This window comes from Taeniopygia guttata, chromosome 2 (assembly GCF_048771995.1).
Source record: "Taeniopygia guttata chromosome 2, bTaeGut7.mat, whole genome shotgun sequence".
Lineage (NCBI taxonomy): Eukaryota > Metazoa > Chordata > Aves > Passeriformes > Estrildidae > Taeniopygia > Taeniopygia guttata.
In genome coordinates, this window is record NC_133026.1 from 57,338,587 (window position 1) to 57,359,554 (window position 20,968).

The 20,968-nt window shown below is 35.6% G+C and overlaps 1 protein-coding gene across 2 annotated transcripts in view; it reads right to left on the reverse strand.

Moving 5' to 3' along the window:
* Positions 1–5,243: 5,243 nt before the first annotated feature.
* The window catches only part of CDH9 (cadherin 9), a 94,695-nt gene continuing 78,970 nt past the window's right edge, over positions 5,244–20,968 (reverse strand). For both annotated transcript variants that reach the window (XM_041714558.2, XM_030265381.4), the window contains 5 exons: positions 20,822–20,958; positions 19,319–19,440; positions 9,265–9,382; positions 8,928–9,179; positions 5,244–6,234 (listed from right to left, as the gene is read on the reverse strand). In XM_041714558.2, the coding sequence (XP_041570492.1) occupies positions 5,747–6,234; positions 8,928–9,179; positions 9,265–9,382; positions 19,319–19,440; positions 20,822–20,958 (1,117 nt within the window). In that variant the 3' untranslated portion in view covers positions 5,244–5,746. The remainder of the gene's footprint in view (positions 6,235–8,927; positions 9,180–9,264; positions 9,383–19,318; positions 19,441–20,821; positions 20,959–20,968) is intronic.

Genomic DNA, 20,968 nt, shown 5'->3' on the forward strand with positions numbered 1-20,968 from the left:
TAAAACAGCACACAAGAAAAAGACATTGGAGTTGTGACAAGACACTGTCACTTTTTCAGCTCTTACTGGTGATCTGAAATTTTTTTTAAAAGTATTCTAATGAATTTTTCTGGAGTGGGAGAAAGGTTCTTTGCTTTGAATGGGGATGATGGGGGGTGGAAATTAAAAGGAAAGAAGTACATGTTCCTGGATTTCCTGGGCTGCAGGGTGGCTGTGACAGCCAGTGGGTTGATTCCAAGCAAAGGCACTCACTTCCCATGTAGAAATAACGTCAACATGGTTTCTTTGGAACACAAGAAAGGTGATATTCACAACATTCTTTTCTGCATTTAGTTCCTGTGCGATTTTAATGAAGATGAAAAATCCCAAATTTGGAAATGATTTTTAAGTAAAGTTCAGGCCAGATCTGTCCTCATTTGAATTTTGATTCATGAACTGAAACAGAACCAAAGTGGAAAATATGCCTTCTAACAAAATGATACTAGAACAACATAAAACAATCTGTGAAATCAAATTATTTTATTTCCTCCAGTTTTCACTTAGTTGAATGTGTCTTGTGCTCTTCTATGGATTTTTTCCTTTTAGATGGGCATCTCTGTTTGATGAGGCGTGGTACCTTAAGTTACTGTTGGTAAACCTTTTAGATGATAAAGTGGCGATTCTTTTTAATATATGTATACATATACATTCATGCATGCATATAGAACAAAAAAATCAGGTGCCTATAAAATAATATCCATGCCTGTTCCTGAAAAAATTCTTCCAGAATTCATCTATTTCCCATTCATCTTTCCATGGCAGATACAAAAAATGTGATATCCCCATTCTGGTTTTTTATTTTTGTTTCTGAAACTTCTCATTTGTCTACAAAATGAATTATAAAACATAAAATATAACAATACTCCAATATGCAATGACCCAGACACTTATGTGCACTGTCTGTCTGCTTAGCACAAGTAAGAAATGAAGTGTAAATATAACTTTAAAATATGACTTTCACTGTAAATTAGACTACTAATAGTTGAAATACCTTTGGCAGAACAAAAAGCGTTAATGTCTATTGTCATCAATGCATAAGAGATATGCCAATGGAAGTTCCATATACTTTGTGTGTGACTATTCTGTTCTAAAACCAGTTATTTAATGAAAGGATTAAAAATTTTAGGCATTTTATGTATGATGGTGGTTGCATTTAGGCTACTTAACCTGGCATAATGAGGAGCCTGTTTTGGCATTTCACCAAAAAATGTAACCTTCTGTCGGAGATCATCTCCAGCATTATTTTGTACTAAGGATACTTGTCAGACTAAGATTGCAAATCTAGGAGAATAGCACAAAAGCCAGTCTAAGTGAAAAGAAATAGAAAATACATAGATATTACAAAACAAGACCTCCATCAAGTTGAAATGGCTTTATGTTTGTTTGGGTTTGTTTTTTTTTTCCCCTTGGAACAGTCACTTGACATTTTTCTGTATTCATTTTTACTCCTTTTTCAAAGCTTATTTGTTCTTAACCCTGGATAGAACCCATTCAAAATCGATGTAAGTCTGTTCAGAATGATCACTAAATCTAACAGCATTTCCTTGGGAGTTACTAAATTTATCTTGGTCCTTTGCAATCACAAGTAGTTTTTCTGCCAGAGATTGAGTTAGTCTTGTAGATTCTAAGATTTCCCAACTGCTTCTTTTCCTTTTCAGTGAACCACAACAGAGTGGTTCTGAGTGGCAGAAAAGAGATCCTTGGTGAGATTAGCACCATAAAAATTACTTTTCTCCTTTCTCTTCAGCCTCTTCTAAGGTCCCAAGACCTTGAGCTCCCCAGTGAGAGATGTCTGATGTATTAGTCAGTTCCATGGATCTGTAACTTGGGTCAACAAGCACAGTTAACTTCACAAAGGATGAAGAGGTGCATAAATATGAAATGCCCAACACTTCAGTGCCTCAGTCCTCTCACAGAGGGAGGAAAATCTGCAGAAGCATCACTGAAAGGAATTCTGACCTCTAGTCTTTTTGATGCTTAACCAGTATGGCATATCCCACTGTCAATCAGCACTTGTGCCCATTATTAGACCTATATTATTTGCCTATCCAGCTGAATCCTGGTCTCTACTGGTCTTTTTTTGTTGTACCTTCTCTAAATTGTACACATCAATGTTGGGGCTCATCTTGAAATGCCAAGGAAGCTAACAACTTAATCAGTACTATTTTGCTATTTTGCATGGGACAACTCCAAGGCATTTTCCGTGTCAGTGAGCTCCTTCCATCACATTAGGGTAGGAGTATTCATGCTGCATCCAAGTGTAATGCGGAGTCGATGCCTGGAAGCCGAGAAGACACACACTCCTTGTGACAAACAGCCTCAAGTTTATTCCTGCAGCTCCTTTTATATGAGCTCAAATTTCCTTAGCTTACACGTGTGATTGGTTGAGGTCTTAGCACTGTCCAGCTCTCCGGTCAATGATACATCTGCATTTAGGGCTGAATGACATTGGCTGAGGGTCCCTGTGTAGATTTGAATCCAACCTATCCTTGCCCACCCAGGGGCTGCAATGCTACATCCAGGTTTTCCAACTGTAGACCTGTAAAACCTGCAATAAACATTAAATTCTAAGAGGTTTGTCATAACATTCTTTTCCTCCTCCATGTCTTTAGGAATCAACTTTGTCAACTACTTTTATTTGTTTTAAGAAAGCTCAAAACTGCCAATAGTTTTGTGAAATTACTAGTTTTACTATGTCAACTACATGAATTTCTGTGATCTGTAAATCCATGTAGGTAATTTATTAAATACATATTGCTTAAAGAATTACAGGGCTCTTGGACTCACAGGAAAGCATGGCAAAGTCTCATTCTCTTGATGAAAACAAAGGCTCGGTGTCTCTCTCTTTAGTAGCTATGACTCAGGGGATGAAAAAACCAAGAAGGGGAGTGAGGTACCTTTTTTGGTTGTTTTTCTGGACTTTCTGCTCTTCCCAATTTACCGCAGTGGTAGTGGTACCATGACATGGGGATACTGAACACATGTCTCTTTGAAGGCATTCTGTGAGGTGACTTCTTTTATACTTCTTTCTGCTTTCTGGCATGAAAGAAATCAAAACAAAACAAAACAAACCCCGCCCCCCTTCCCCCCCCCCCCAAGAAAAAAAAGAAAAACCAACACTCCAAAATACATAAATGAACTTGTTTCTATGTGGAATATATACTTTTTAAGGTAGTTTTGTGTCTTGAAGGAAGAAGAATTTCTCCCACCCTGTTCCTCGTATCCTGCCTTTGCTAGTATCCTCTTTGAAGCCGCCCTAGTACCCCTCCTGCTCCAGGTCATAACAACTTAAAAACTTAGCCAACTCCACTGGAATATACCTTGCCTGTATGAGTTCCTGCTTGAAGATAGATTTTCATTTTCCTCTCCTCTGTCATTTTACTTCACTGTGTGGTATTCAGACTTCTGATGACAATTTACAAGACTGCTGAAAGATGTCCTCTATTGTGTAAGATGAAGTTTGGTGTACAACTTCTATGAGTGAGAAAAGTTTATTGTATATTTTCTTTCTATTTTGGTTTTGTTTATGTTTCACTTTTCCCCTCTCCTCCAGTCATTTCTCCTCAGGGACATGGGTTTTTATTGTCCTTTTATTTCTTCTGCTATTCCATCTTGAGGCAATGTCTTAAAGTTATGGAAATTTAATTCAAGGACTAATGGATTCCTGTGAACTTTCACTTTCCCAGCAACAGGTTGAGAGCACACACTCCATAATTCTTTTCCGCTCCAAAAGACACAAAACAGAAATATGCATTCTTATGTCATCAAGTTATACACTAATGCCCTGCAACTGCATCACTTCCATGTAAATAGCTGCACATATTTGCAGGTTATTTTGACATTTCTGTGACACTAAAATTTTTTTGTTTTCAACATAGTGTCACAGACCTGATGCACATCTCACAGCAAGCTGTTCAGGTGCTTGTTTGGAACCACAATCACACGGACATTCCTTCCCCCCCAAAAAAGGAGTTCAGTGCTAAGAAACTTGAGATACATCCTTGGGACTGGCAGAAGAGTATGGTAGAAGGACCAAATAAAGAATAATAAATAAATATTTTTTATAAATAATCTGAAAATCGACATACTAGAAAGATAATTAGTAGTGTGTTCTTATGCCTGGCTAAAGGGTCTCTGAGGCTGAAGTATCTTTATTTTTTTTATGGTGAGAGATAAGTGCACATAACATTGTTAATGTGTACCTTAAGTTTCATTATAAAAAGATCTGAAAATGGCTAATTAATAGGGAGAAAACCTTGAAGCATTATTATTTTGTACGTAGTTTTTGTTAAACACCTGTAGGTGCTGGTTTTCCTTAAAGTCAACATTAAAAATGGATATGCTATGGATAATGTACTTCCTATATTGTCTAAACTGTTTCTTCTTTTCCATAAATTTGAGGGTTTATATTCTTCTTTTTTTAAACCAATGTGGATAAACCCTTCAACTTTGTTAGATCATGTGATCCACTTATATTCTTTTTATTCTGTGTTGTGAATAAATAAGTTCATTGAATAAAAGCATATCCAGCAAATGTATTTTAAACAAAAATATATACTTGATGACTATCATTAAGACTGTAGGAAATATGCAAAACACTTATTTGAAGGACTAGGACATTAAAAAAATTAATAAAATACTAGTTAGACTTTGTTTTTATTTCTTGGTTCCCTTTTATTTAAAATAAACTATCAATAATATACCTGATTTTTCTAATTGTCTCAAAGCTCCAAAATAAGATTAGTAGATAATAACCTTTCTTTCATTATTGATATTAGCTTAATTATTCAATTTCTTTGAAGGTATATTAAAAAAAGCTTTCACATCTACAAAGAAAAATAGTTTAATAGTTCCTTAGATCCCTAGGCATCTATCTGTTCAGTCCTCTCAGTGGTAATCTGTTCATGTAAGAAGGTATGTGTGTGTGAGCTTCACCATGAAACTGTATTATGCCATGTAGCAATACACATTGCAAGTCAGAGTGCATTTTTTTATAATCACTTTTTAAAAATAGTTTTTTCTGTTTTCTACACTGCATTCTCATTACAAAGCCCTCTCTCCCTATTATTCTTGCACAGTACACTGCAACCATTAATCTGATAGAAGATGCATCCAAAAATAAAGTATTGCACAATACAAAGTTTCCTTTGTTCAGAAAGATTGGATAATTCTTTATGATTGACAAAGTACATGAATAAGTAGTCTTTTTATAAATTCTAATTTATTTAATAAAAATACAAAAATATAAATATACATATATAAAAATATCAGGATGAATCAACACACAGACATTTTTAACTCAATAAATATGGCATTAATATTAATCTTTTTAATGTATATTTTTGAGAATAAGTTACAATGCAGTTGCACACTATCCAACATAGTAGGAAAGGTAAAGCAAAGCAATTTAAAAATATGGAGTTTCCATGTCATTAACAAAGGCACAAAAAGCCTTTTATTATCTCTTCATTCCCTACAAAACCCTTTCATCAGAAGTTTCTAGGCAGAGAAGGTGGGTTGTAGTGATTTTTAAAGTCTCAATCATTCATATTCATTCACGTTGACCTATTGATTAAGCAAACCCTTACTAAGACAACATCTATTTTTTGTAAATTTTTTATTCCCAAGTATGAGAGTAGGCCACTTTATTTATCTAGGAACACAGACATGAATTCCACTAACACTGACCAGGTCACAGATTACTTTCTCATTCTCGATCACTGTCCTCTCCACCATACATATCTGCTAGTTTTTTAAACCGAGGTCCCCAGTCACTGAGGTAATCATAGTCTTGGTTGCCTTCTGTGGTAAGTGATTCCAAGGAGCTGAGTGAATTTGCTATGGAATCATTTCCTTCATAAGCATATGTTGCTAATGAATCATAAGGAGGGGCAGCTGGGTCTGAATCATTCTCCTTTAACCTTCTATGAATAAAATCTTGGACATCGATATTTTCCCAAAGAGGTGCAGTCCGCCTTATCTGAAATATTGTGTCTGGGATAACATCTCTTCTCATCTTACTTTCCTCTCTTGCTTCTGGATTTCTCAGTGTGCCAATGTCAAAAGCCTGGGTGTCTTCTTCCCCACCTCCTTCATCATTGTAGGTCACAATATTGTCCCGAACATCATCTTTTGAGATGATCAAGGGTTCTTTCTTCCTCTGTCTCTTGAGAGCCGTAAACAAGACAACTAATACTAAAAGGAAACAAAAAGTGAATGAAGAAACTTATCATTAAAAAGTAAATAAATTAGGCAAAATTTTACCTCATCTTTTTGACCTGGAAAAGTTTTAAGGCTGGAATGGGATTTTTAGTAGAAATGTAGTGATAAAATCTATCTCCAAGTTAATAAGGTGAAGTATTAATAATTTTATAGCAATTAAAAACTTATTCTTTTTTAAACCTATTGGAGAAATGATCAAAACATTTTATATTTTAAATAAGTTTGCAACTAAGCTGAAGGTGAAAATTAAACAATACCACACAATATTATCCTACTAAGGTTTGATTTTGATGTTAATTTTGTAAGTACCACCTTTGGCAGTCACTAAGGGTCCTTTCATCAAATGTATTGAATCTCCTTGGCAAAAGTTATTCACACTCTTGGAAGCTAGTGATTTAGGTATTCCCAAGTGTCTGATTCACTTCTGAATATGGGATCTACAGGTCCCTCGGAAAATAAAAACCTCAAGACCTTAAACTATCAATATAATTGACAAAACTACTTTTGCTTCAATGACTGCAAGAATTGAAATGCAGTCTTTGTTAGTAAATGTTTCTTTTTAAAAAACATGATCCCCTCAGTTTATGAAGCGCTAGTTGAATAACTCTTTCTTCTGAAGAGGTAAGGATTGATACAAAAATGAAGCTCTATAAGGGGAGGTAAAAAAATGAAGTTAGGGTTTTGTAAATACATTCTGGTGTCTAAATGCTATTGATTTCAGTAGCAAATTCAATGCTTAAGTGCATGTAAAAATCTGACTATCTGACTCTCTCTCCAGTAGCTGGAGTAAATAAGAGAGGGCAGAAAGACCATCTGTCAACGAGACATAACAGTGATTGCTGAACCATAAATACAACAGTGCTGAATGGCTTAGTTGAGTCCTAGGAGCTAAGTTTTTACTCTGAATCACCTGAATACTGGTGAATAAAAGCTAAGAATTGACATGCTGCAGGAAGGGAGAGAGGAATAGAGATCTTGCACATGCCATGATATTATGTTGTGAATATAAAATTAATAAAAATATGTTCCTTTCTGTATTGTTTGGGTTTTGTTCCTTGTACCTGTACAGAGGCCCTTCTTTTCATAATGCTAGATGAGAAACTACACACTTTAGTAAGGTTAAGAACTCCATGTAGGAGAAAACACTGCGAGGTGATTATGAATTATCTTTCACAGCCTGGTACTTAATCTGTCTCACCTATATTGGGCATTTTGATTCCAGTTTACTATTATAACACACTACCTTGTTGAAAAATTAAATAAGATGCTGAGTATCATACTAGCTGTAGACTAAAAATTTTGTTTAGATACTCCACAGTCACATGTATTGTTGTCTTCATATATGTCAGCAGCGCTAAGCAGAGCAGGGCCTCTAACCCTGGGGCTGAAACACATTTGTCATAATTGTTCTGCATACAATGGTCCCTGATCGTCTTCTGAGTCTCATATTCTATTGCTGTGGCCCTAAGGCACATCTAACCTCGATAAGTTCAAAGTTCAGTACAGATTTGTTCAACCTATACTAAAGCATTGCAGCCAATCAGAGCCACTTTTTCATTCTGAGTGAGTAAGGTCGTGTGTTTCATGCTCAATTTTTTCCTGCTCTTGTTGGGGAGTACAGGATGGCTTTAAAGATGCAGAGCTTGAGGTCTGGCAGAGCTTGAACCCTAATTTTCTCCTGAGAATGGTGCTTTTCAAGTTCTTCCTCTCAGCAGACAATCAGCAGATTCCCTGACTATGCCTGGGCAACATCCTGGGGAATCCAAAGGGGCTGATGCTGAAACCAGGCCATCAGCAATGCCTGAATCTAAGTAGTTTATCGGTTTGTTAGAGCTCAAGTATTCTCCCTCCCTTAAGCCCAGTACAGATATAGTTTATAGATATTGCCCTTCTTCTAATACCTATAGCAGATATTAGGAGGATCACAGAGTTATCTTGAATCCAGAGTAAAAGCTGAAAAAAAAATTATCCCCTTATATAAACTAACACCTGTAGCTTCCCACTGATCCCTTGGCAAGCTATGTTTGCTAGGACAGGTGGAAAAGGAAAGAGGTTTTCTGCAAAGTCATACTTTGAAGTAGAGGTGATGACACTTTTCTTGCAAAACATGCAAGTTAAAATTTTTATGTTCTTAACACCAGATAATGAGCTAACATTTATTCTACTTCCTTCATATGTAACCACATCTTTCTAATGTTTCTATCTTCGAAACACTCATCTGACTTCTGTTCTCATACTTATTTAATCAGCAGTTCTCACTATCACTTGCAAGAAATTTAGTATTTCTATCCTATGCTTTTGAGTTAAATATTTTCTAAACAGGAAAAAACCTAACACTTTCATCATTAAATAGCTAATATAATTCATAACGTTGTTACAAAACTTAGCACAGCTTCAGATATATGATTTTAAAGTTCTGGATCTAAATGAAGATCTGATTATGGTATGAACATTACTCAAATGAGCATGGTAACTAAAATTGACCCTATATTTTCAATTGTATTTAATCCAAATAGCACAGTCTCAGTCTTCCTACACAATAATCTAAAGAGTAATGATGATGTTTTTCTGCAGGGTCATGTGAATAAGGGTTTTAAGAATATCAGGACTCTTGAAGAGACTAGATCTTTGTCTGGTTGAGTAAACATCTCATCACAGGTACCTACTTAGCAGGATAATGATGCAGAGGAGAATGGCCACCAGTGCCCCCGTGCTGAGGCCGGCAGGGAGCAGCAAGGCCTCGGCACTGCAGGACTGCATGTTCCCCCGGCTGTCGCAGGCACACACCCGGATGGTCAGCGTGCCCGTACTGCTCTGGATTGGGTAGTCGTTGTCAAATATTATGATTGGCAGAAGATAAGTACTCGTCTTACTACGGCTGTATCCATTTCTCCTAGTCATGATTCCTGCTGTGTTATCTAGAATGGAAACACGGAATCAATAATGTTTCTGGATTAAGTTTTATGTTATATTGGGGAGGGTGGTATTAGGGTCAGCAGTTACCTTTGTTGTCTACAACAGAGAAGTTTGGATGAACAGCAAATTCTGGCACCAACTCAAAGAAAAATCTGTGTCCTCGAGGAGGCTGATCTTTGTCAATTGCACTCACAGTCTGTATGAGCTATAAAGAAGAGTATTTCATGCTATTTTAGAAATCTTGTGTTTCAATTCTCTGCGTTTCATGTCCCATAAAAATCCAATGAATCTCTATCTGAAGACAAAAACTGATGTCCTAAGCCAAATGTTTACCACATAAATACAGTAGAGCTTACAGTAAACAAATTATTTTATGGTTTAAACACATAACAAAGGATGAAAAAGGGTCCAGTCCACACTGCAGAACAACCATGTGCTTTGATTTGTACTCAGTATTTTGCAGTGATACAGAAACATTTGCCCTTCTGAATAAGCCATAAACCTCCTGTGGCTTCATGTAGCAATGACAGGGAGTGCTGTGTAAACCAGTTGTTAAGTGGGTCTAATTCTCAATCCACCTCATCTGCTCCTGGCGATAAATTGGAGTACTGCACTGGCAGGATTCTCGATTCTCCTGGGGTAATAAAAAGAGAAGCTTTACTCCTTCCTAAATTGAAACCTCTGGCTGTGTAGCTTAATAGCTGCCCTAACAAGGCCACTCAAGCCCAGCTGGGAAGGAGTGATAATAGTGCCAGAATAGGGTCAGAGCAGAGTTGTCTGAAAAAGGAGAGGCTTCAGCAGTACATCTGGATTGCATAAGCCTTCCTGTTGCATCAAAACGTGCAAACGTGCATACTTATCTTTATGTAGACACACATAAATGCTAACAACTTGACTTTTTTTTAATCTGCTGGTGGACTGACAAAAAGAGGCTAAAGGAAACAACTGCAGAATTGAGGAAGGAAAAGTTACCTAGGAACAGCTGTGGTTTATGAATTGACTAGCAACATTTAACACCATGCCACACTGTGTGAGTCACAGTAACTCCAGAAAGCTCTGTGAGTGGCTGTTCTGTCATTTGCCCTTCCTGGTGGGTGTCACCAGAGAATAAACCTTAGTCCACCTTGGCTTGCAAGGACAGGTTTGCATTCAATCACAAGATTACAAAACTGGGGGTGTAAAAATAGGAGTGAGTCTCAACAGAGGATGCTATAACTCAGTACAGGTGCATTTCTATAGAATTTAAAGGCAGAATATGTTCAGCAGCCAGACATTTTTCTTTCAAAGGCAAGAAAGAGACAATGACTGTCTTGAGTTTTCAGGTGTTTCCAGTGTTCAGGGTGTCTTGAAATCCCACAGATATCAAAGCCACTCATTATCAAAGACTTTGTTTTTCTCTTATTTCCAGAGAAGGTGCAGCTTGACCTCTTCCAGAAATACAGTAATTAACAAGTAGCACTAATATGATCTGTAAACTTTGGTCCAATCAAGTAAGGAATTCCTTTTTCATATATACTGTCTCTGAACGTTTGCCTTAATAGGATTTGAGGATACAGTTAAATTTTGGAAAGTATGTAATATCTCACAGAATGGATCATTATGCTAAAGTGGTTTTTTGCTGTTACCATCCAGAATCTTGCTACCACTAGTGCTGTACTGCACCATGCATATTATTTTGACCCATTTTTTCTAGTTAACTTCGGATAAATTGATAACAAATAATAATATTGAATTATAATTTTAGAAACCCCAAAACAAGAAAACAAACCCAAAACATAACACGGAAACAGTTGAGAGGTCTGAGTTTAGCTCATTCACTTTCCAGCTCCTTCTAAAACAAGCACAAAATATTTTTTATAATTTATTTTTATTATTTGGGTATATTGAGGAACTTGAATAGTAATTTGTAAACATCATCCTTGCACAGAAGAATGTGACTATGTCAAAGTAGGATAATGCAGTTTTTCTAAGTGTAATAAAAATTAATACGTAGCAATAACTACATATAAAAATTTCTTCATTTTTAAAGCATTTAATGTTCATTGATCTTTCAATTTGATTTTTTTTAATATAATTTTTAGTTGTTTCACAAGATTTTTCAAATCCTTTATTATGGTGAAGAAATACTGTTGAGAGTGTTTCTAAATTGCAATTTATGTCAATAACTTGTTCAATTGCTTTCGTCTTTCCTGTAATCTGCCTCTGAGAGTGTTAGTACAGAAAGAAAGACCAGGATTGAGTTTAATTTTAGTTTCCCACAGTTTAAAATATTGCTAAAAAAAACCCCAAAACATTTTGAGTGGGCTAAGAAACCAAATTTAAATGAGAAAATTTTCCTTTCACATTAACACAAATTTGTAATACAGATGAAATAGAAAAGTACCAGGGAGAAGAGAGAATTAGAATAAGTGACAACATTTGTGCAGTTTACAATTACTTGCTGAAAAAATCAAGGAGAAAATATTCTGCTGTAATAATGATCAGAAACTGTAGTTGAGTATCTTGGGTCTTTTTGAGATGTAATCATTGGGTGTTTGTAAGATTTGAATCCCTTCATGTGCAAATCACATGGAGAAGCACAATTGTACCAGTCACAGAGGAACCTAATTACAACAAATAATTATTGTTAAGGGTAAGGCTGAAGAAGAAAAAAAACCCAACCTCATTACCTGATCTAACTATTGGCAACATAAATTGAGAACCAGCTGTTTGCCTACCAGAAAAAAAAAATGGGAGATTAAAAGAACAATGAGAAACCATGATTGCAGGTAAATTGTTCCAAATGATGAGCAGGTGAAAGGAAATTAGAAATCTTATCTAATTAAGAGAATTTTTTTCAGTTATACAGCTGTAAATAATAGACAATGTCAGTGATAATCACCACAGAAATGAAAGTGATCTGGCTATTTTTAAGTATCTCATTTATATGAAGAAAAGTTAGTACTCTTTTGTTTACATTTTGTGATTTCATTTCAGAAATATATTCACCCATTTTGATGCACTTATGGACACTGAGTTATGATCACTCTTCATCAGGACTTGAGAGCAAGATATCTGATGCTGTAAGATTTATGATTGAAGAGTTATTTCAAGAAAATTACTTTTGCTCAAATATATTTCAAGCATATCAAGCTTAGAGAACATAAAACCATTCTCATTATTTTCTTTCTTTCATACCTTCCCACATGAATGAGCACAGTTTAGGAAATACAGAAGTATTGTCACTATTTTGAGGGCTATGCATGTGCATAACCATTTCTGTGTACTTTAAAAAAACAGTGCCATACTCTCAAGTGGATCTTAATAGGTTAGTTCAAGTTTTTACAGGTCATTTTTCTTTGAGGTAATGAAAATTTAAACATAAGCATTGACAAAAAGTTTTCTTTTTTACATTCAGGACAAGGTGTTTGTAGCGGTTTGACAATATTAAATGAGTAGCAAGAAGAATTATTCTCAATGGAAATATTTTTTAATGGACTTGAGACCAGTGCTGGTCCCAAGCTTTAGTAAACAGCTTTAGTAACAGTCCTACTAGTAAACAGCTTTAGCCATGCTGTTTACTAGTGCTCTGACAATGACTGATGTCAGAGCAGATGTTCTTTAATATCTTTATAAATTATATAGGCAGTGAGATCAAGTGCACCCTCAGCAAGTTTGCAGATGACACGAGGCTGAGTGGTGTGGTTGACACAACAGAAATCCCCTCTCTGGACAGGGATCCTGTCCAGAGAAACCTGGGAAATCATGAGAAGTAGGCCTATAAGAATCTCACAAAGTTCAACAAGTCCAAGTATAAGGTGCTGCGCCTGGGCCAGGGCAATCCTAGACAAGAGCACAGAATGGGAGAAGATAACGACAGCAGCTTTGCAGAGAAGAGTGCATGAGCCAAAAAAGTGTGCTCAGAGCTCAGAAGGCCAGCTGTATCCTGGGCTGCATCAAAAGAGTACTGTCCAGCAGGTCAAAGGGAAGTGATTCTACTGCTCTACTCTTCCCTTGTGAGATCCCACCTGGAGTACTAACCATAATAGAGATGTGGGCCTATTAGAGTGAGTCCAGTGTAGGGGAACAAAGATGGTTAAGAGGTATGGAGCATCTGACCTATAAAGACAGGCTGAGTGAGTTGGGGTTGTTCAGTATGGAGAAGAGAAGACTCTAGAAAGATCTTACTGTTATCCTCCAGAACGTTAAGAGGGCTTATAAAAGGCAGATGGGGATAGGACAAAGGAGAATGATTTTTAACTAAAAGAGGAAATATTTAGATTAGATGCTAGAAAGGAATTCTTCACTCAAAGAATAGTGAGACACTAAACCAAGTTGCCCAGAGACACTGTGACTGATCCATCCCTCGAAGCAGTCCAGGCCAGGATGGATGGAGCCCTGAGCAACCCAAAACAATCTAGTGGGTCACATGCCTGGCCATGGCCAAGGTGTTTGGAACAAGATTGTCTTTAGGGTCCTTTTCAATCCAAATAATTTTATGATTCCATGATTCTATTTATTTCTTTCATGATGAAGACAGAGATTCTGCTAAAGAGTTTGGACCTATTTTCCACTGAAATAATTTTTTTCCAAACATTAAATACTTCAATTACAATCCTGTTTCATGTTGTTTGAGTTTTTTTTGACCTGGATTCTGTAATTTTAAGACTTACACTGCAATCAAAACTATTACTGTAGTTTATGTTCAGGCTATTTTATAGTTATTTGTACTCATGTCCGAAAAGGTAGTTGGGGGTGAGTGGAATGCCTGGAAACAGATTCCTTTCATGTATCTCATACATCCTTAGGCAAAGGCTGCTCTTCAAGTTGGCTTAAAAACAGCAAGCAAGTAGAAGCTAGGTAGGGGAATTCTGAAATAAGAAGGGTCTCTGCACTTCAGAGCATGCTGTTAGCATTCCTGAGGCTGCATTTGTATACACGGAGATCTGCACAAGTAGAAGGCTTTGGTTGTAGGTGCAGCCATGGGAATACCTTTAAAAGAAATATAGGAACCATTAAAGGAAATGTTAAGCTTTATCAGCACAGAGGTCAGCACCATCTGGATGGTTTTAAGACAAGCTTTTCAGTGTGTGCTGGCTTGGCATGTCATACAAATAAATGCTGCTGCACCTTGGCTCCAGGGTGTACTTTTAAAAACTACAGCCACATGCTTGGAAAATTTCCTTGGAGAAACATGAACAAGGTGAAGTCCATGGGTGGACACATGCAATATATTTTCAGGTTAAACATTTCTACTAATAAAACAAAAGCTGAGACAAATAGAACACTTGCAAAGAATTCTGCTGCTACTTCTTTTCAAAGCAGTAATGCATTGTTGGTTGTTATTTTATTTCTAAACCTTTTCATTTTTCAAAATTCGTTTCTTCAAAATTCATTATAAATGGTGAAAAATAATGTCACTTTCACAGAAATTGAAAGGTGGTCAATGTTGTAGATTGCCTTCCTGAAGTGTAGATACAATACGATTTTCATATAGCATAAAAATTGCACTTCCAGTCACAAAGGCCGTTGGAGAAAAATATTGTTAGGGTAGAGATACAACAACAACTGCTGAATTTTTGTTTTTTCTCTATGTAACAGAAGAGCAGAGCAGGCTTTTAATCCACTTGAAGCATTTGGGCTTTCATTTTTTGTTATATCATCCTCTTAGTTAAACCTGGCTGTCGTACCACAGAGAAGTAGACTTAAAAGTATCACTAAGCACTTGAGAAAAGAATGTCTAGGAAATGTTAGTGTTTATTTTTGTCTAACATTTTTTAAGAGGTGCTATAGAAGAGAACAGAACAAATTCTGGATCTCAAAGCACTGGCCTTCTTGAAAATTATTGAACTTGTTTAGTGCTGCAAGTGTTTCTCTAGGAATCTAGAAAGACTTCACCACTTTGTCTGCTATAAACGATGGGGAAAAAAATCCTGTGAGAGAAACTATGTATGGCAATCATGAGAACAATGTGCGCAAATGTTACGGGGAAATGATGGAAGAACAGCTTTTTTCTCTATCCTTTCTTCCTCTTACCCCTTTTTCTGCCTGTAGGATCTGGTAGGGTTAATCACTAACTAACCTTGAATGTATTACTAACAGCAAGTGTAAATATGTGGGATGAAGGTTATGTAAAAGACATGATGATATGGCCCACAGGAGTGCTTCAAAATCAATCCAGCTGTCAGTGGATGTCCTTCCTGCCATTATGCAGCCTGAGTGATCACACTTGTACAGACACAATTCTAGGCTATACCCCTGTAAAATGCTAGCTGCAGAAAACAGCCTCCATCACACATGTGCAAGCTTGATTTGATGCCTTCCATTTAACAAAATTTCACGTTTAGTAATGCAAAGCAATTTGGTTTCCAAATCTTGGCTCTGTTCCAAAAATGTGTTGGCAGTTTTAAGCAGGACTGAATGCTTATCAAAAGTTGCAAAACTCTACTTCAATTCTTACTTAAAAAGACAGACTGTTAACATGGGTCTCTCACTAAAATAAAACAAAAGACGTCTACCTAGTGAAGCAGCTACAATGTATATAAAGTCATGACTGATAATTAGCAATGCACGCCTGAGAAAAAGTGATCTCTCTCTGCTCTATTTTAAAAAGAGATACCCATAGAGAGTAATGAAAAGAAAAATCTCTGAAGAAAGCAACAAACTTTCTACTTTCTTATGTCTGAAAGCCTGTGAATAGCAGGAAAGAATATTGCATGAGAAGGGAAAAATAGTGACCTAGGTTGTTATCTTGATGGGTGTTGATATTAGCTAAATTTTTGCCAACAATAAACTATGGAGCTAAATCTTTACCAACAAGTTGTTCAGCTAATTCAGTCTCCTTCTCAAGTATATCTTCCTGGTTTCCATGGAGAGTACTCATCCTCTAATCCAGCTAAAAAGACCCAATTAATTCCTGTGACAAGGGCATGAGAGAACTTGTACCAAAGCCTTCCTTACAACAGTCCCTGGGGCTTCAGGATTAGGGGTTTCTAAATTGCACGAGATGAAGGCTGCTTTCTACTTTTCTTTAGCCTGTGTACTAGCCAATGGAATGAGACATTCATGGTGACAAATGGGTTTCAGCCTAATGAATATAGATTTTTATTAACCTTTTGTGATAAAGTTTCTCCCCAGTTATACCATTGTTGTTAGGAGACAAAAGAATAGGAGAAACTATAGGATCTTCTTTCCTCTGACCCTCCTAAGGCTATCTGAAAACCATGAGTGAAGCCTCTAATATCTGTTGATGTTGAGAATGAGTAATTTTACTTGGTGGCAGAGAACCATATTTGATCATTCTAATGCTTCCTGATCCACCTGAGACTTAGAGAGCAGTGTGAAGAATAACCGGTCCTGGTTAAAAAAAATAATAATAAGCTAAATATATTTATTTTCTCAGTCTGATTCTTTTTTTATGGTACCAGATGTAGAAGCAGTGCTGTGATGTGTCAGGAAGCAATAATAGTTGTAATAAAAAAGCTGGTTTAGGCAATCTCTAACATAAAAGTTGAAGTAATACTAAAAGAACACAGGTTTCTATTTTTCTTATATTATACAGGGACTGCTAGACATGAGTAATACAGGTTCTCTGGAACTCAGCACCCTTGGTTAAAACATTCAAGTTAATATTTCTATATTCGTTGTTATTTTAAGTACCAAAATGAAAGTACTGCCATGTATTGAAGGTAGTCTCTCTTCTGAAATACTAAGTCAATTACTTGTAAATGTCTAGATACAAACTCAGGTGCCTTTTTTGAAGACCCTAGATATTAACAAATAGACAAACAAAATGGATCTCTCATTTTTCTGTAGCTACACTTGGTGTACACTGTATTTTGATTTTTTTTGTGAGTTTTTCCAATGAGGGAAAAGAATTCATGAAATTACATTGGTAAATTAGACGTGTAGGAAATCTGGAAAACATGCATACCCATGCATAAGGGGTATCTGTCATATCTCTTATTAAGTAAGCACAGAATTTACCAGAAAGATAAATGGTATTTCATACATTCATGGATATTTCACCAAGTATGCTAGACTACATGGAAACTGGATTAAGGAAATTGACATCCAGTATGCCTGGATTGAACTGCTTCAAATATACGACAAAAATCTGTGTTTGCTGGTTGGCAAAATTGCACAAGATTAATTTCCATTAGATCTTCATTTCTAAGCTTTTGAACCTTTCTTTTTATTATGCAAATAAAATACATGACTCACTTTTCAACCAGTCATCACGCTGAGATTTTAAGATTTATTTACCTCAATGTTGTCTTGTGTAATGAGACATTGTTACACTAACAGAATTTAGATTCTATGGCAGCTGTTTGAACTTAATGTCTAGAATTATCTGAATGTATTCAGCATGAAAAAAGCAGCTTACGAGTCATAAAGTAAAACTCTATGGGTCTAACAGTCAAGAGCTTGGAGAATTTTTGTACCTTCTGTAAGGCTTGAACTGTATTCTTAAGTGGCAATTTATGTCACTGGTTAAAAAAGGATGATGTGATTAAGAACCTTAGTTGCTGTGAAAAGTATTCTTTTTTCATTTTTCTGGTATGATAATTCCTTCCACTTTTTAAATTTAATTCATCACTTTCTTTGATGTGTATAGTCATCTATTTATATAATTTACATGAAAAATAGTAAGACTTCCTTTAAAAATAATGAAAAAATTGTCAAATACCTCTTCAAAGGGAAGTGATTTTTTAAATCAAAGTATCATCTTCCATCCTAACCCATTTTGCCTGAATTCTGATATTATGTGTAATGAATTAAAAATTAATAGAATCTTATGCATTCTCCCAACAAACTATTGTATCCACTTTTTCTCCCTTTTTTTTTTCCTTCTACGTGTTAAAAATTTCTTAAAACTTCATTTGAATCTTGTTCTGCATAGAATTCTGCAATACCTGAAAAGCTAAACTCATCTTAAGGGCCATCTATGCAAATTTCAGTGAAGCCCCTGTGACTTAAATAAACACTGGGCAGAAAATCGGGTAAAACATGAGCATGGTTCCTACTGCGTATCCATATCACCCATCTTCGCAAAGTCTGAGTATTGAATAGTCGCTGTGCTTCAAAGAGAAACAAAATATATATTCTGATGCTTTCCACATATTTTCTGTGAAGCTAGACAGTTTTGGCTGGTTGATGACAGCCTAAAGCAAGTGAGACATGAGGATAGACCTAAGCTGTTCTTAAGGGCTTCATCCTGGCTTGTCCCTCCTACAGTAAGAACCCACTCATATTTATGCTAGTGAAAATAATGATTTCATCTTTTTTCTTCCAGTCAAAATGAATCAGTCTAGAGAAGAGGCTCATGCATGGTCTCAGGTCCATTTTGGAGAGATAATCTTAAAGTACTCTATCTGCTACTAAATCCAGTTATTTTGTAAATACTTTAAAAAAAAAATCTTTCTTCCCAAGATTTAAAACTGAAGGACTGACTGGCATTAGCATAAATAGATGATGTTGTAATGGTAGCAATATTAAGACATTTTTGCAATATGCTGGCTCTGAGTTCTGTTGGTTTATCTACTTACTCAAATCCAAATTATCACTTTATCGTCAATTTTTTTCTTTTCTCTTAGAATTTTCCAGAATTCTCTTAGAATTTTACAGAATTCTGAGGTAGTTTAGAAAGGGATATACATGACCTGTAACCAGACTCAACTCAATACTAGACTGAGTTTTAGCCTACAATGGAAACAGTTGCATTGCCCTTTATTTTTGAAAAAAATTGGTTTACACATCTTCCTAACTGAGACATAATAAAGATTTTTCTGCTTCATGTATTTGAAGGTGTTGCTACATTAACTAAGCCAATGATAAAAATCCATAAATAAATGGAATTATTGTACAACATAAAGCATTTTGTAACATTATGCAAAATTATTTCTGAAAAATATTTTCTGATATTAGAAATTAAGAACCACCTTAAAGTATAATTTTTTATTATATCCTATCCTATTGTACTGGGATATTCTCCTTTATCTTTTATGTCCTTTTTTGAATCAACTTGTATTTTCTGCAGAAGATAGGAAATGAAGAGGCTGGGTTAGTCCACTTCTGTTCAAGCTAATATGTTGAAGTCTTCATGATGGCACTGCAGGATAGTTTCCTTACAAGTTTTTTGGTAATATAAGTATTAGTTTACCTGTCCTGCTTTTGCATTTTCACAAACGAATGTTTCATAGTAGTTGGCAAACTCTGGTGCATGATCATTTATGTCTAAAATCCGTATGAAGACAGGTATCTGGCTACTTTGTTTAGGATTATCTGAAAAAAAAAAATCATATTACAATAGAAAGAGATATGTATATGAAAATAATACAGTACGTTTTTTCCAATAGATATTAGAAATGTTCCATTTTCTTGATTATACTAAAACAGTTATATTTTATTTTCTGATTATATACATTACATATACATGAAATTCCTATTTATAATTGAAACAAATTTTTATATTATTTTATATATATGTATATATAATATAAAGTGTGCTTAAATTGATTTGCATTAAAAACAAGGCACCGAGTTGTTATGGAGGTGTATTCTTTATATCAGTTCAGCAAATAATTCATTGCAAAAGTCATTCCATGAGGCTGAGCTGTTAAGAACATTTATCTTTTCAAATCAATAAAGCAGTAAGAGTGTCAGTGAACAACACCACCACCAAAAATACACACAAACACAAACCATACAAAACGCAAACCAAAGTTTCCTTTCTCCCCTAACTGTAAAAACCAAAATATTATAATGATATATGCTGGATATGATCATCGATCATTCTTTACAAACCTCCAAACTCAAGGTATTGCCAGAGAGGATTCTCACAATATGCATGTTGAAAATTTAGAACGTGTTTGACCAAACAATGAAAAGCATTTAAGATAAAAACATAAAAGATATAAATATTTCTGAAAATTGGGATATGATTCATCTCTCCATATTATCCAACTCTCAGACTCTTAAGCTCATTGACTCCAGGGGAATCTATAGGAGAATAAAGGAAGGCAGAAAATTCTTTCACTACAATCAGTCTGTTTCCCCCTTTGATGACTGTTACCTCAGAAAAAAGGTAGGCAAGACACATCCAAGCCTGAAAGTATCTAACAGAATAGTAAAGAATCCAGGCGAAAGATTAAGCCCAGGGTTTGTTTCAGATATGGAGGGCAAAAAATTTCCTTAGTCTTGACTTCGTACAAAGCCATTTTCTGAGATATGTTAAATCCGTTGAGGTAAAGCATAATTTTTTCCCACTTACAGAGGTTATTCTGACAGTGTATTTGTACGTCAGGGACATTTTTTCTCCCCTTCCTCCAAGGATTTTCCCAAAGACTTAGTTTGGGATAGAGCCAGTGCATTACACCTGCACCATATCATTTGATGTAAATACTCAAGGAACCAGTTAACTTATCTAATATATATTGCCTATGGTTTTGTTGAGCCTGAGAGTTCCTAAATATCTTTGTAAAACATGGGCAAAATGTATCTTAAAATAATAAATTGGACTTTTATATGTGTGTTTAAAGATGTCTACCAATAACATCTGGATAAGGGCAAAACTAATGAAAAAAGATAAGTCATAGAAACTGTAGAATTTAATTATTTTCTCAGTTCAAATATTCTTCTGAGATAAATTTTATCTTCATCTTACTGATTTCAGTTGCTATGACAGTGATGTTGTGCCAGGGAGTTTCTTCTCGGTCAAGTGGCTTCGAGAGGAATAAGGATCCATTTCCTGAATAGATGTTGAATATTCTGTCAAGGTCAGTGTGTCGATCTACAGAATATCTGTCAAGAT